Consider the following 17,326-nt stretch of genomic DNA (forward strand, 5'->3'; position numbering starts at 1 on the left):
TGTTGTCCTATTTCCATGCATGATAAATGATTTTGCATCTGACATTTTGCTTGTTGAAAAGAATTTGATTTTTGAAATGGTCATTTTTATTTATCCTATTTTAATATGCAGGTTACTTGGCATGAAATTGCCAGGCCTCAGATACATGGGTATGACCTGAAATGTTTGGCAATGATTAGTCGGTTTCAGTTTGTGTCTGGAGCAGATGAGAAAGTTCTTCGAGTATTTTCTGCACCTCAGAATTTTGTGGAAAATTTTTGTGCCATTACAGGCCAGTCACTGAATCTTGTGCTTTGTAATGTGAGTATTCCTCTGAATTTAGTTATGTGGAGCTAAATCCATTGACTTCATTTAAAAAATATTTGCTTAAACCTGTAAATGGAGATTATGGGTAGAAAGGAAGTCAGATCGGATTTATTATTGTCTTGACAAACTTGCACACTGTGGCATGCAATAATTTAAATGTTTAAACCAGAAATTTCTTTAAAAAGTTGTCTAAGACACTGTGAAGAATTAAAGTGTTAAATCAAGGCAGGAATACCACGTATCATCACTGTGATTGGTACTTAAAACAATATGTGATAGGTCATATTTTCAGGGAGATTGCCTCTAACTGTGGTTAGAGGTAGGGAACAGTAGAACTGAAGTGCTTGCACTTATTACATAAGACCAAGGATTTTTTGGTGGCTAAAGTAAAATATTCATAGAAGGAAGAGGTTACTGTACTAATGAGAAAATGTTTAATGGGACCTTATTTGGGTTTTGAAAGGGTAAATTTTTTTTATGTTTATACTCTTTACAGAAGATTTGAGCTACTGATAAAAATACATAAGTTATGGGGCACTTGGGCATTAGGTTGGGAGTCCACCTCCTGCTGTGGTTCAGGTCATGATCCCAAGGTCGTGAGATCTAGCCCTGCGTCAGGCTGCATGTTGAGCATGGAGCTTGCTTGGGATTCTCTCTCTCCTTCAGCCCTTCTCCCCCTCTGTCATGTGTGCATACTCTCTATTTCTCTCTCTCTTTGTTTCTCTTAAAATTAATACATACATAAGTTATAAAAATTATAAAGTAACTACTTTTGAAGGAAGGGAAATTAGGAAAATAGTTGTGTTACATAGAAGTGTACCATCCTATGGTTCTTAAAGTTTGGTCACAAATTTGGTTCTGAGATTGAAAAGGGTAGGTAGGTACACTTGATAGGGAAAAGGGAGGAGAGAGAGAACACACACACGCACGCAGTAGGGTGGCTCTGGCTATTCAAATGAAGAGTAGTATATCCAGAGAAATGGAGAGAATGGGAGAAAGTCAAATGCTGGAGGACCTTGGGAGGCAGGCACAATTTAGACTATGGGATGCTGTTGTAGGTCCCTAAACAAAGACAGTGATGAAAAGTACTTAGGGGTGAAGAGAGAGCAGGATACATTTGAGCCTGGAGACTCTGAGGACAGGGCAACTAGCACTAGTCCGGATAAGACTGGAGAAGAAAGTGTCATTTGAAATAAAATTTCCAACTAGAGTGTAGACTGAGCACCCCATGACACAGGCATTCTTGATTATGTGAAGAGGGGTTAAGGTTCTGTTCTGCTTCTTTCTAACCATAATAAACAATGGGAATGAGATCAAAAGGGAAGTCTTGATTGGGATTATAATGCAGTGCCACAGGGTGGGAGGGCAGTTAGTTTCAGGATCTCTTAGTTCTAGGGATTGAAATGTGGTTTTAGGGCTCCATGAGAGCCTTAGTCCCAGGTAGACAATCAGTTCTGTGTCCTAAGCTAACAGAGGTTTCATGGACTAGAAAGCCTCTTGCTGTATTTTGGGTTTTGTTCCCCTGCTGAATGTTGGGTTAGGTTTGTAGGAGTGCTTCTTACTGCTCTTTTCCATGCAGTTTTTTCTTGGTTTCTGAGATAAAGCATGCTGTGGCTTATGTCCCAGGTGGCTGTTCTCGATGGTTTAAATTCCCATGGCTCATGTTTATGTTGAGTTCCACCTCCTGTATTAAAGTCTAAATTGTGAGAAATGTTCTTAGCATATGGACATATGCCAGTTTTGATGGTTAGCATATCGTTTTTTATGAGATGATTTGGTTGGTATGCATTGCAGAGTATAAACGGATCATTGGCGCTTCAAATGGCACTCTAAAAGTTTTTAAAAATACTGAGTTATTTAAATATGTTTAATGAAAATACTATATGCCTTTTTGGGAAACAGCGGTGTCTGCATGCACATCATTAAGGATGTGCTTGGGAGACTCTTGGAAGTAGAGCCCTGGGTGTGCCATTTCAACCCACTCTGCTATTAGAAACGAGCCCAGTGCATGCCCTGTCAGACTCCAAAACTCACTGAGCTGTTAGGGTTTGATGAGCTCATGGATGACAGGATGCCCGACTTTATGGATTGGGTAGATCCATTGGGGGGTTAACTGCAGCCTGTTTGTGGAGAGTGCTTAGCATTGCATCTTTGATTTAGGAAATGGAAGTGTGGGCAGATATCCACACATGTGTTCTTTAAATTGTTCCTCTGCATTTATGGGCATGACATTTTTGGTTGCCTGAGGTAACAGTAACTTTTAGTGTTTAAAACATGTATCATACTTTTTATTCTAGCAAGATGGTGATCTTCCAGAAGGAGCTACTGTCCCTGCGTTGGGGTTATCAAATAAAGCTGTCTTTCAGGGTAAGACTTTAGTGTCCAACATTTTTGAACCCATTGTATTTTAAAACCTAGTTACACACTTGTATAACATGTTCCTTGTGTTCATTACTGATCTTTTTTTTTTTTTTTTAAATCACAACGCATGCATTTGCTTTCTCCACCAGATATTTCACGATAAATATTCCGTGCATACACAGACCCTGAAATAGGTACAGTTTTCACAAAGTGTGTTTCATGGAGCTCTACCACCACACATGCTAATACGGGTAGCCTGAAGAATGTGTCTAAAAGTTTGGGAAGTGTTAGGTCAAAGAGAGAGGAAGAAATCGTTGAGGAATTGACTAGTGCTTCAAAGAACACATTTGGCAAATACTGGAGTACTGGAAGTACCCTTGGATTTGGAATTGCATTGATACGTCTTGAAGTACAATCAGTACTTTGAAGTTCCACTGCTTTGTAATTGATGCTCTTAATATTAGGATGTATATAGGATGTATAAATACCGTGACTATATACATGATGTTGATGTGTTTCTTTTAAACTAGGAGATCTAGTTTCTCAGCCTTCTGATGAAGAGGAGCTATTAACGAGTAATGGTTTTGAGTATCAACCAGTGGCCTTCCAGCCTTCCATACTTACTGGTAAGAAATGGTAAAAAGGTGGTTTGATAGTCATTAGTACACATAGTATGGTACCTGTCACTATTGACCTAAAAAAGTGCTATAGAATTCACTTATTTGCGTGAAAATAGAAAAAGTAATTGCAGTGCTATCCATTTATCGTAGAACCTCCCACTGAGGGTCATCTTCTGCAGAATACTTTATGGCCTGAGGTTCAAAAACTGTGAGTTAAACTGTGCTAAGCTCTCTGATCTGATTCTGTCATAACTTGTGATTTTTTTTTTCCCACACAACTTGCTTTTTTCCTTTGCTTTCTTCATACCTACATTCCCCCCGCCCCCCGATCTAAAAATCTTCAGTGGCCTTCCCAAGAGGCAAGAATCAAACTTCACATAGATTTTTATATTACTATGCATTCTATTTCCTAGATTTGTTTATTGGTCTTAATTTTTAACATTGTATTTCTTTTCCTTTCTTAAAAGGGCTTCTAAGATTTATTATTCTGTTTTTTGTTTTTGTTTTTTCCCTTTTGGTGGCTCTCCATCAAAACCTTTCCCAGATATATTGTGTATTGTATACACTAGCTAGGGTTGAAAACTTGTATTTTAATCTAATTGTTTGAGTAACTTGTATCACTTGTAGGAAGCTGGCATTTTCCCCAGTATCTCTGTTTTTTCCCCAAATGTTTGCCTAGACAGAAATGTCCCCTGAAAGAATTGCCTGTTAGCTAGATAGATTGATGTTGTTCTTCTCACGTTTTAAAACTTTGCAGCATGAGAGTAGGTACTTTTACTAATACAGGGGTCATGTATTTTCTCTTAAATTTTCTCTTAAATTTTCTCTTAAATTTTAGATTTTCTCTTAAATTTTCTCTTTTTAATTTAAAAATTTAATTTTTTAATTAAAGTTAAAAATTTTAATTTGAAAATTTTAAATTTTCTCTTAAATTTTCTCTTAAATTTTAGATATGGACACGGTTATGAAATATTTTGTGTTGCTTGTAGCAATTCAAAGACTCTGCTTGCCTCAGCATGTAAGGTAGGGGATTATACTTTTTTATTCCACTTGGTCACATGAATCACATGAGTCCTCAGGCACCTGCAGGTTGTGGCGATGGAGGCAGCAGAACCCTACGTGAAAGGCCACTGGGGCCTGCTTTTTCGGAGTTTTGCTTTCTCAACCTCTTTTTCCTTCTGTCCTTTCAAAAGCTTGCAGTTGAGGAGCTCCTGGCTGGCTCCGTCCTCGATAAAGCGTGTCAGTCTTGATCCTCGGGGTCATGAGTTCAAGCCCCAAGTAGGGGGTAGAGCTTACTCAAAATAAAAAGCTTGCGGTTGCATTTTAAATCTGTTTCCGCCACACACTTTTGTTCTTAAATACTTGGTTTGACCTGATCTACACCTGATTTATTTAATCAGGTATTTTTAAATGACCTAAAAATGTGATAAATAATTTGAATAATTAGAGTCCTGGAGACACAGGGGAATGAGAAGATGAAATCCAGAGTGCGCTCTGTTTGACCGTTTCTCTAGGAACAGACTTGGGACTGAGCGAAGTGCATGGGGTCGCTCAGCATGTGCCAGGATGGGATAAGGTGGTGGCCGGCTCACTAGCATGGGGCACTGCAGAGTAGTACTTTTCAGTGTTTGCTTGTGAGACTAATCTCGTACTCCCTAGTCCGTATTTATCCCTGTTCTGTGCAGTGAACTAGTATGTATGGTGGATCGTCTGAAAGGTCTTGAGACGCCCCCCCCCCCCCCCATTTTATCTACATTGTCTAAAGTATATTTACTTGTTTCAAGCGTGATGATGTGAGTTGCCTATCTGGCAGGTCCCTCTGTCCCTGCTTTTGCTGCAGCTTCTTGCCGCTAGCCTGTATTGAGAGGCATCATAAGAAATACCGCTGTGCTCCTTTGCCTGTTGTCCCGTCTGTGAGAGTGCTACTGAGAGTACTTCTGTTACAGGGGCCTGGGGGGGAGAACAGAGCTTGGTGGCAGGAATAGCTATGCTTCTGCTGAGCAGCCAGTTCGTTTTTAGCTTTCAGCGCTGTCAGTGATGTGTAATTGATTATTTCCTTTTCAACTTGGCTTGCTTGTAGCAAATGTGTACTTGGTTTTTGTTATTTGTATACTTTTTCTAAGTATTTTATATTTTAATAAACAGTAGAAAAGAAGTGTGGTTGATAGTGGGGCTTGGAAAGTTTAAATCTGAAGGTTTGTCTAAACTCACCTGCCCAGTAGAAGGGTAAATAATCCACGGAAACTTCTAGTTCTTCTGGGCACCAACCTGAAGGTGGCTTGGTTTCTTGAACGGAGGATGCCGGCCACAATTTTGTTTTTGACTGGTAAAGCAAATGATTAGATCCATCTTTCTTTGAAACTTAACATTTTAAACAATTTTATTTAGATGTTGTTAGCTTATTATAAGTTGTGTGTTGAAACTGGCTAATTTGATAAATTTTGACATATGGTTTATACCTGTGAAATCATAACCACAATTAAGATAATGAACATAGCCATCAACCCCAGAAATTTCCTCTGCCCCTTGGTAGGTCCTCTTTCCTGCCCCTTACCTTCTCCTGCTCCATCTGTAGGAAACCACTAATCTGCTTTTTGTCATGGTAGAGTACTTTGTGTTTTCTAAAATTTATATAAATGGAATATGCAGTTCATTCTCTTTTAGTGCTAAGTAGTTTTCCCTTCTACAGATGTATTACAATTTGTTTATCTCTTCACTTATTAATGGACATTTGAGTTGTTTCCACTTTTGGCTTTTACCTATAAAAGCAGTTGTGAATATTTGTATAATGTCTTTATTTGGGTATATGCTTTCATTTTTGTTGAATAAGTACCCCCGAGTAGAATTGCTAGATTATATGGTAGGTGTATATTTAAAGTTTTAAGAAACTGCCAAACTATTTTCCAAAACAGTTAAACCTTTTTACTGCCCTGCCAGCAGTGTGAATTCCAGTTGCTCCACACCCTCACTGACCCTTAGTATGGTCAGTCTTTTTAACCATTCTGTTTGGTGTGTAACATCTCATTGTGGTGGTCATTGGCATTTTCCTAATGACTAATGATATTGGTCATCTTTTCATGTGCTAATTTTCTTTCTATATCTTTTATTGATGAAGTACCTGTTCAGATATTTTGCCCATTTCTTTCTTGGATTGTTTGCTTATTGCTCAGTTTGGAAATGTTCTTTGTATACACTGGATACAAGTATCAGATATATGCAATTTAGATAATTATTCCCAGTGACTTATCTTCATTTCCCGTTTTTCAAAGAGCAGACGTTGTATGTTTTGGTGAAGCTTAATTTACCGATTTTTTTCTGTATTGGGTTGTGCTTTTTGTATAGTAAGAAATCTTTGTCTAACTCTAGGGCACATCTGGTTCTCTGAGTTTTATAGATTTTAAGTTTTATGTTTAGACCTAATTAATTTTTGCATTTGGCCTAGAATATAGGTTAAAGTTGGTTTTCTTGCATGTGGATATCCAATTGTTCCATATTTGTTGAAAAGACTATCCCTTTACTTACTGCCTTTTGCACCTTTGTCAAAAATCACTTGTCCATATATGTGTAGGTCTGTTTCTGGACTTGTGTTTTTTTCCATTCATCTTTTATTCTTGATGCCAATACTACATTCTCTAAATAGGTATAGCTTTTTGTAATATGTCTTAAAACCAGGAAGTAATTATCTTCCAATTCTCTTCAAAGTTATTTTGGCTATTCTAGGTTCTTCACTTTTTTATATAAATTTTAGAACCAGCTTGACAATTTCTACAAAAACACTTACTGGAATTGTTTGGGGATTACATTGAATCTATAGCTCAATTTGAGGAGCATTTTAACAATATTGGGGGTTTTTGGACACACAAATACAGTATGTCTTTCATTTATTTAGGTGTTTAATTTTTTAGGAATGATTTTTTTTTGTTTTAATATTTATTTTTGAGACAGAGCAAGCAGAGGAGGGGTGAGAGAGAGGGAGACACAATCTGAAGCAGGTTCAGGCTCTGAGCTGTCAGCACAGATCTCGATGTGGTACTTGAACTCCCAAACCATGAGATCGTGACCTGAGCCAAAGTTGGACGCTTAACTAAGCCACCCAGGTGCCCCAGGAATGAACTTTTCTTTTTAATAAAGATTTTATCTTATTTTAATTCATTTTATTTTATTTTTTAAGTTTTTTATTTTATTTTAGTAAACCTTTTATTTTAGAGTAATTCTAGATTTAACAAAATGTTGCAAAGATAATAGAAAACCTCTCACCCAGTTTTCCCCAGTTAACATCTTAATATTATTAGGACTGTTTTATAATTTTCAGTGTCTGATCTTACACATATTTTATCAGATTTACCCTTAATTTGTATATTTTATGTCTATTCATTATTTACACATGGAAATACAGTTGCTTTTTGTTTATTAATCTTATATTCTGTGAGTTTCCTAAACTTAATTATTAGTTCTTGTAGCTTTATTGTAGATACTGTAGCATTTTCCATATGAATGCTTATGTTGCCTATGAATAAAAAGTTTTATTTCTTCCTTTCCTATAAGGATGTCTTAATGTTGGATACCAATGGTGATAGCAGAAATCCTTGGCCTTATTCCTTACCTAAGGAACAAAACATTGCTTCTTTGCCCATGATGGATTATCCCTATGTCTATTATGGATTTTGTGATTCTTCTTTATCAGGTTGCCTACAATTTCTAGTTGAGAGAGTGCTTTTATCAGGAATGGATGATAGATTTTGTTGAATATTTTTTCTTCATCTGTTGACATGATCATATGGTTTTCCCTCTTTAGTTAATTAACATGGTGAATTACATTGATTGGTTTTTCAAATAATAAACCAAAATTGCATTCCTGGAACCAAACCCCATCTGTTTGTGATACATTATCTTCTTATATAGTGTTGGGCTTATTTTACTAAAATTTTGTTTAAAAACTTTTATGTATAGTACATGAAGGATATTGTATATAGTTTTCTTTCTTTACAATGGCTTCATCTGGTTTTGGTTTCAAGGTAATGCTAGCCTCTTAGAAATATTTCCTCTGCAGTTTTCTGGAACAGTTTGTGTAGAATTTGTAACGTTTATTTTTTGAGAGACAGAGCGTGAACAGGGGAAGGGCAGAGAGACAGGGAGACAGAATCTGAAGCAGGCTCCAGGCTCTGAGCTGTCAGCACAGAGTGCAACGTGGGGCTTGAACCCACAAACCATGAGAACCAAAGCCAAATTTGGATGCTTAATGACTGAGCCACCCAGGCACCCTGATTATTTCTTTTTCAGATGTTTGAGAGAATTCCTCAGTAAGCCAACTGATGCTGGAGTTTTCTTTGTGGGAAGGTTTTAACTACAAATATAATATCTTCAGTAGATATAGGACTATTTAGGTTATCTAGTTTTTCTTGAGTGTATTTTGGTAGTTTGTATCTTTCAGAAAATGTGTCCTTTTTACCTGAGTTGTCAAATTTGTTGTCATAAAGTTACTCATAATATTCTCTTATGATACTTTTAATATCTAAAGAATCTCTGGTGATACTACCTGTCTTATTCTGCTATTAGCAATTTGTATTTTCTCTCTCACACCCTCTTTTTTCTTTTTGTGGGGGGAGCATTCTGAGAATTGATAAGGAAACTAATGATATTTTGATATTTTCAAATAATTCTACTTTTGGTTTTGTTGATTTTCCTCTGCTGTTTTTCTTGTTTCTATTTCATTGATTTTTGCCGTTTTTTTTTTCTTTTACTTAGATTTCATTTCCTCTTCTGTTGCTAGTTTAATAAGGTTAAAGCTGAGGCTATTGATTATAAATCTGTCTTTTTGATATGGATGTTGAGTGCTATAAATTTCTAAGTATTATTTTTGAGATATTCCATAAATTTTGATATGTTGTTTTCATTTACACTTAACTAAAAATATTTTTAAAATTCCCTTTGATTTTTGTCTTTTACCTATAGGTTATTTTGAAATTTATTATTTAGTGTCCATATACTATTTTCCAGATATCTTTTTACTATTGATTTCTAATTTAATTTCATTGTGGTCAGAGAACATAATATGATTTGAATCCTTTGAAATTTAATCTTGGTAAATTTCCATGTTCACATGAAAAGAATGTGGATTCTGTTTCTGTTGGGTGGAGTGTTCTGAAAATATGAATTATGTCAGATTGGTTGATAGTATTGTGCAAGTCTTTATCCTTTCAGTTTTATTGAGAGTAGCATTTTGAAATCTCTGACTATAATTGTGGGTTTATCTTTTAATCTTTGTATTTCAGTTTTTATATATTTTGAGGCTGTCCTGTTAAAACATTAATGATTGTTATATTCTCTTGATTAGTTGACTAGTTTATCATTATGGAATTATTCTCTTTCTTTTTGGTAATATTTTGTGCTCTCACATCTATGTTGTCCAATGTTAAAATAGCCACTCCAACTTTCTTTTGAGAAGTGCTTGAGATAAATATCTTTTTCCCATCATTGTGCTTTTAAGCTACTTGTTTCCTTTTATTTTCAAGTGGGCTTCTTAAGGGCAGCCTACAGTTAGGTCTTGCTTTTTCACTCATCTTGATAATTTTCCTTTTTTTTTTTTTTTTTTTTTTTTTAATGTTTATTATTTTTGAGAGAGAGCACAATAGGGTCAGGGGCAGAGAGAGAGAGGGAGAGAGAATCCCAAGCAGGCTTCATGCCCTCAGCACAGAGCCCAATGTGGGGCTTGAACTCACCAACCACAAGATCATGACCTGAGCTAAAACGAAGAGTCTGCCGCTTAACCAACTGAGCCATCCAGGCCCCGATAATCTTCCATTTTAATAGGGGCATTTGTTAGACCATTTACATGTAACATAATAACATGCTTGGATTTAAATCTGTCATCTTGCTATTTATTTTCTATTTGATCCATCCTTTCTCTGTTCTGTTTTACTTATTTTGGATTAATTGATTACTTTTTATGAGTCCGTTTTATTTCATTAGTTTGATTAGTACATATAACTGTTATGTTATTTTATTGATTGTCTTTCATTTTATACTGTAATTTTTTTTTTCAACGTTTATTTATTTTTGAGACAGAGAGAGACAGAGCATGAACAGGGGAGGGGCAGAGAGAGAGGGAGACACAGAATCTGAAACAGGCTGCAGGCTCTGAGCGGTCAGCACAGAGCCCGACGCAGGGCTCGAACTCCTGGGCCGTGAGATCATGACCTGAGCCAAAGTCGGACGCTTAACCGACCAAGCCACCCAGGTGCCCCGATATACTATACATTTTTAATTTGCCAACATGGGCCTTAAGTGATGTTGCACTATTTTAGGTATGATTTAAGAACTTTACAGAGGTATACTTTTGTTTTCTTTATGGTATTGTTTCACTTCTTCATAGAATTAACACCATATATTGTCATTTTTTCTTTGAGTAGTCTGTTCTCTTTTGAAGAGATTTAAATAATACAAAAATTTCCAGCAGATACCATTGTCCTTCTGCCTAGAGGATATCCTTTAACATTCCTTATAATGCTCTTCTGCTGGTCGTGAATTTTTTTGAGCTTCTGCCTGTCTGCAAAAACCTATTTCTCCTTCATTTTGGAATGATTTTTATAGTGGGTAAAAAAAATGTTGGTTTTCCTTTCAGTACATTAAAGATGTAGCTCCGTTTTTCTTTTTCTTTTTCTTTTTCTTTTTTTTTTTTGACTTGTATTGCTCTGATTGGAGTCTGCTATAATTTTTTTGTGTCTTAGTGATGGGTTTTTTCCCCTCCAACTGCATTTTTTTTTTATGGCTGATATTAAACAATTTGCTTATTGTTGGTATGATTTTCCTCATGTTTTCTGTGCTTGGGTTTTTCTGGAACCTGTTGGATCTGTAGGTTCATTGTTTCTATCAAATTTCAAAATTTGTCAGCCATTATCTTTTTCAGTATTTTTTCTTTTCATCCTTTTTGGAGGCTCTAGTTATACCTTTATGTTGCTGCTTAAAATTGTCCTAGAGTTTAGTGATGGTCTTTTCTTTTTCTTTTAGCTTTTCTACTCTGAGTTTCATTTTGTCTCAGAGATCAGTGTTCTTTGTTGCCAGATATCTCATATTTTGGAGTGTTGTTATTTTCGGGTGTTAAGTCTAGTTTTTTAGTTCTGTCACACCAGTGCAGTCTCGTTCGTCCCTGTTACTCCATCATGTTGAGCAGAAGTGAAAGTCTCTAAACTATTAACTATACAATTAATATGCAAATATATGCTTCTTGTAAAATGTTGAAACTCTGTGATGACAATGCCAGTCTCTGATGAGTCACCTATCTTAGTCCCAGTCTTCCTTTTCCCAAGGTTACACTGGCTTGTAGTATGTATCTCCTCAGAATTTTTTTTCCATTTATACATGTACATAGAATATACCCATAGAAACAGTATACTGTTTTTTAAATGTGTTTTTTTTTTCAGTTCATTTTAACTTAAATTGCTTGATTGTTTCATCTCTATCTACAGGCAGCTAAGAAAGAGCATGCAGCTATCATTCTTTGGAACACTACCTCTTGGAAACAGGTGCAGAATTTAGTTTTCCACAGTTTGACTGTCACACAGATGGCCTTCTCACCTAACGACAGGTTCTTACTAGCTGTTTCCAGAGATCGAACTTGGTCACTGTGGAAAAGGCAGGACACAGTCTCACCTGAGTTAGGTAAAGTAGCTTCTGATTGGAAGATTATTAGTGAAACACTTGTGAGCATTTTATCTCCCTTGAGTAGCTACTAGGTGAAGAGGAATAGAAATAATAACAGGGTGAAGGACAGAGTCTCTGTTATGAAACCTTTCAAAGTTGTGTTATAGGTGAGGAAGACTTGACCTTCCTTGTAAGATTTAAATGCAGACGATCTTTGAGTTGACTTCCTTGTGATTATCTAGTTGGGATGGCATGTGTTCAGACATCTCAGTTAAACATAAAAATACAAAATATGAAAATATAAAATACAAAACATATATACATATAAGAATATAAGCTATAAAAACAGATTTTGTGGATGGTTACAGAATGCCAGTGTAAAACCAAATGGATAGTATATTTTGAGCTAGGATTTTATGGTACAGGATTAATGAAGACACAATTAAATTATGAAACCTAAAAGGACATTATTTTTACCCTTTTCCTACTTCCCCTGTCACTTTGATAATTAGGAAGGGCATTTTCGGTATCCGTCTGTGAATACTGTGGCCCGTGGGCAAGATATTAACACCTACCTGCGTTCTGTCCTGAGCCTGGCATAAATTAAAAACAAAAGGGAAAAAAAATTGTGTTGTTGGAGCAAGGCGTATTTGTATTACCCTGGTTTCTTTGGGTAAACTTTAGAGAGTATTTAAAATATCTTTGTGTTATTTAATTGTTTTAATTTTTCTATTGATTGAACTTGCATGCAGATCTATCTTGTGATATTCATAGTCTTTTAGTTTCTTGTATTTTAGAGACTGACATATTGAACATTATATGTTAGAACAGACTGACTCCTTTTGCAACTAGTGATTTTAAAAAGTTAATGTGATACTAAAAATATACCCATAAACTATTGTGTCTTTATGGATTACGAATTAATAGATGCATTCCTCTTCCCTCTTTGTAAGTAATTAATGTGTTTTAGGTTTAGTCCATATAAGGACTAGAAGTTACCTTACATTTAAATCTTACAAGGGTAAAGATTTTTTAAGGTTTTCATTTGTTTTTTGTTTTGTTTGTTTTGTTTTTAAGAGTACATTAATCTTTTTTTCATATATGTAAATCGGGCTACTTCCTGAGTAAAGTTAAATTGTTCAGGCTTCTTTCATGGGCGTAAGTTGAACCTTCAGTTAAGTGCCTGGAAGATGGTTGCCATCTGTCACTAGAGAGCGACTAGCAATATAAAAGCGTTCCCTACCAGGAAACTAACTATATGCCTATTGCCTTCTGATGAGGGTCAGCTGCTGAGCCGTGGTCTGTTGCAAAAGTCAGCATGTGTAATTGGTTACTACAGGATGTGATGTATATGGCACATAAACATAGATTTCTGACAGAGAAAAACCTAGATTTCTGTCTGCCTTGTGAGTGGTGTGTGTGGTGATTCTTTCAGACCCAATTTTCAGCCTCTTCGCCTTCACCAACAAGATAACTGCTGTGCACAGTAGAATTATTTGGTCTTGTGATTGGAGTCCTGATAGCATGTATTTCTTCACTGGGAGTCGGGACAAAAAGGTAATTCTTTTTAACGTCATATTTTTCTAAATGTGAAATAATATTACAGGTATGTTCGGATAGAAAACACATAATCCTGACTCTGATACAATTTTAAAAATTTTTTTTTTTTTTCAACGTTTTTTATTTATTTTTGGGACAGAGAGAGACAGAGCATGAACGGGGGAGGGTCAGAGAGAGAGGGAGACACAGAATCAGAAGCAGGCTCCAGGCTCTGAGCCATCAGCCCAGAGCCCGACGCGGGGCTCGAACTCACGGACCGCGAGATCGCGACCTGGCTGAAGTCGGACGCTTAACCGACTGCGCCACCCAGGCGCCCCTCTGATACAATTTTTAAAAATCTGTGTGTACTGTGTTTTTTTTGTATGCATTCATAAAAAGGCTTTCTTGTTAAATTTTGCAAATACCCATCTCCAAAATATCCAATATGAAAAGAAAGCCTTTCAGACACATGATGGTCATCAAATGGCCCCAATGGGAGAGAAGTAGTAAATGAAATGGTCCAAAACTAACAAGGAGAGCAGGAGGCGGTGAATGGGCATAAGGAGGAAAATAGTTGCTTCTTTTCTTTTTCATACTGTTATGAATTAAAGATTTTTTTCTATAGTAGATGATTATTGCCTTTTCATTCATGGGAGGAAGCAGTGTGTGTGTGTATGTGTTTCTCAAGCTTCAAAAAAATAAAACAAGTTAGCTAGTAGTAGACTCTTGACATGGCCCTCACCCTGGCCTCTAGTCTTTGCTGTTCTCACATTCTTTTCTTTTTCTTTTTCTTTTTCTTTTTCTTTTTCTTTTTCTTTTTCTTTTTTTAAGTTTATTTATTCTGAGAGAGAGTGTATGTGGGAGGAGCAGAGAGAAAGAGAGAATCCCAAGCAGGCTCCACACTGTCAGTACAGAGCCCGATGTGAGGCTCGAACTCAGAAACTATGAGACCATGACCTGAGCTGAAACTAAGAGTTGAACACCCAACTGACTGAGCCACCCAGGTGCCCCATCGCACTCTTTATTTAAAAGGTCCTTTCTGGGTCGCCTGGGTGGCTCAGTTGGTTGAGCGTCCGTCTTCGGCTCAGGTCATGATCTCGCGGTCCATGAGTTTGAGCCCCGCGTCAGGCTCTGTGCTGACAGCTCAGAGCCTGGAGCCTGTTTCAGATTCTGTGTCTCCCTTTCTCTCTGACCCTCCCCCATTCATGCTCTGTCTCTCTGTCTCAAAAATAAATAAACGTTTAAAAAATATATAAAAATAAAAGGTCCTTTCCTTGGGGTGCCTGGGGGGCTCAGTTGGTTAAGCATCCAACTTTGGCGGTTGGGTTCATGAGTTTGAGCCCCGTGTCGGGCTCTGTGCTTGACAGCTCAGAGCCTGGAGCCTGCTTTGGATTCTGTGTCTCCTTCTCTCTCTGCTCTTCCCTCACTCATGCATTCTTTTTCTCTCAAAAATAAATAAACATTAAAAAAAATAATAAAATGTCCTCTCCTTTTTCTGTAGTGCCTGCAGACCAGAGACGGCGAGGCAATGAGCATTTCCTTTCCTCCCCTTGCCCCCTCCAGTTGTCGTGATGGTACAAATCACTGAAGCAGGGGGCTAGCATGGACCTGCAAACACGGAAATGTCAGCCTCTAAACCTGTTTCTGTTAGACTTTCACTTGCATTCATTTGCCTGTTTATTTCTTCCCTGGCATTTATGTGCCTGTGCTGTGCTCACCGCTGAGGAAGCAGGACTGCTTCTGCCCTCCACAGCCCCCCCACCTCCCACCCTCCCCCCCCCCCCCCGCCCAGTAGCAAATGGTCCACCTGTGCCTCTAAGCTGAAGTGGACAGAGAGTATCACCACCACACATTCTCAGAAGTGTACTTCTGTGTACTTGGACAGAGCCTTCTGCTTGGAATCTTGCTTTGGTCTTGCATTTTATAGCTCTTGTCCACTTCACTTCCCTCTCTATTCTTCGTGACCAGTCCCACCCCCCGGAAGTGTGAGCTTCCAGGGAAGCTTCCTTTCTTATGCAGGGTATCGTGAAGGTTAGGTCCTCGTGACTGCTGAGTTGTTCCCTTAGTGCCAGTGGTGGTGTAGAGGAAAATCCAGGACTTGATCGGTCCCCATACGCTGTGCGGTAGCTTCTTGGAGAGGTGCACGAGCCTCTTGGTGAGGATCTGACCAGTGGACTCTCCCTGGATCAGAACTGGTTTCCTGAGCATAAAAGAGCATGCTAGACAATCTCTGGTCTCTGGGCAGGGAGAGTCCATCTTTGGACCGGCACAGTTAGGTAGTTGAGGACTCAGAGACTTGTGTCTATTACACAAGTCGTCTGGCTTCTCTCTGATGCTTGAAATACTTTGAAATCTAGAACGTAATCCACAAATGTAAACGAGGCATTTTTTTAAATGCTAGAGTGAATATTTTGCATTTATCTGTGCCATTGATACTCTAATGCATTGCTGGAAGTCTTGCAAAGAAAAGTCTTCACAGAATTTGATCTCTCTGTGTTAGGTGGTTGTCTGGGGTGAGTGTGACTCCAGTGATGACTCCGTCGAGCACAACATTGGCCCCTGCTCCTCTGTCCTGGATGTGGGGGGAGCAGTGACAGCCGTCAGTGTCTGCCCTGTGCTTAACTGTGCCCAACGGTCAGTCTCTGAGTGGGGCTTTGTTTTAAGTTTTTGCTACAACCACTTGGTTTCTTAAGCTGTAGTCCTCTATACTTTAATTTGTTATTTGTTATTTCTTTTAGCTTCCAAGTTGCTATTTTTTTTCATAATGCTTATGTTTCTTGTAAGAATTGTTAAATTGATAGAACTTGATCATACTCGGAGTGGGGAAAACGGGGATTGGGAGTGTGGCTCAGAGGATCGTATTTCACCAAATTTAGAGCCTGGTGCTTTCTCAGTAACTGCATCTGCAGTAGAACAAGGGTCCCTGCAGCCAGCCAGGGCAACACTGGCTTGTGGGCTTTGCTAGCAGAGGACGGGGGAGGACTTGGTGCACCCTCGGTAGAGAGGAGGCTCCATGAGGATGTAACAGAGCAGTGCCTGGTCTCGTGGGCTGGTGCTTTTCAGTAGAGCCTTTTGAGGGTGCCTGGGTGGCTTAGTCAGTCCAGCTTCTGACGCCTGATTTCAGCTCAGGTCATGATCTCACAGTTCTTGGGATCAAGCCTTGCATGGAGCCCCATGTCGGACTTGGTGCTGACAGCGTGGAGACTACTTGGGGTTTTCTCTCCCTCTCTCTCTCCCCCTCCCCCATGCATGCATGTGCACACACGTGCTTTCTGTCTCTTTCAAAATAAGTAAACATTAAAAAAAACAACAGCCATTTGATTTTTAAAGTTTATTTGAGAGAGAGAGAGAGAGAGAGAGAGAGAAAGCAGACAGGTAAGTGCAGAGAGAGAGAATTCTAAGCAGGTTCTGCACTGTCAGCATAGAGTCCGATGCAGGGCTCGAACTCCCGAACTACGAGATCATGACCTGAGCTGAAACCAAGAGTCAGATACTCAAGCGACTGAGCCACCCAGGTGCCCCCATGGACAGTTGGGAGCACTGTAAAGAAATACTTTAGAGTGATAATGGAGATAACAGAAATTCATGCTAATTAATCACTGTCTTCTCCTCCCTTAAAAATAGATACGTTGTTGCAGTAGGATTAGAGTGCGGAAAGATTTGTTTATACACTTGGAAAAAAACTGATCAAGTTCCAGAAATAAATGACTGGACTCACTGTGTAGAAACAAGTCAAAGGTATTTTACTATTTTTGCTTCCATAAGATTAGATTTTGTTATAATTATACAAATTGTAATTATATTTGTTATAAAGCATTTAGTGGCAGTTTTTTTCCAGTTTTATTGAGAAGTAATCGACA

General features: G+C 38.0%; 1 protein-coding gene across 2 annotated transcripts in view; it reads left to right on the plus strand.

Moving 5' to 3' along the window:
- Positions 1-17,326, plus strand: part of ELP2 (elongator acetyltransferase complex subunit 2) — a 43,770-nt gene that overhangs the window by 22,157 nt on the left and 4,287 nt on the right. For both annotated transcript variants that reach the window (XM_078435300.2, XM_060613633.3), the window contains 9 exons: positions 112-300; positions 2,604-2,673; positions 3,198-3,293; positions 3,438-3,495; positions 4,238-4,310; positions 11,753-11,945; positions 13,363-13,484; positions 15,967-16,100; positions 17,091-17,204. In XM_078435300.2, coding sequence (XP_078291426.1) covers positions 112-300; positions 2,604-2,673; positions 3,198-3,293; positions 3,438-3,495; positions 4,238-4,310; positions 11,753-11,945; positions 13,363-13,484; positions 15,967-16,100; positions 17,091-17,204 — 1,049 coding nt within the window. The remainder of the gene's footprint in view (positions 1-111; positions 301-2,603; positions 2,674-3,197; positions 3,294-3,437; positions 3,496-4,237; positions 4,311-11,752; positions 11,946-13,362; positions 13,485-15,966; positions 16,101-17,090; positions 17,205-17,326) is intronic.

The sequence above is a fragment of the Panthera onca genome, chromosome D3, assembly GCF_046562875.1.
Source record: "Panthera onca isolate mPanOnc1 chromosome D3, mPanOnc1 haplotype 2, whole genome shotgun sequence".
Classification (NCBI taxonomy): domain Eukaryota; kingdom Metazoa; phylum Chordata; class Mammalia; order Carnivora; family Felidae; genus Panthera; species Panthera onca.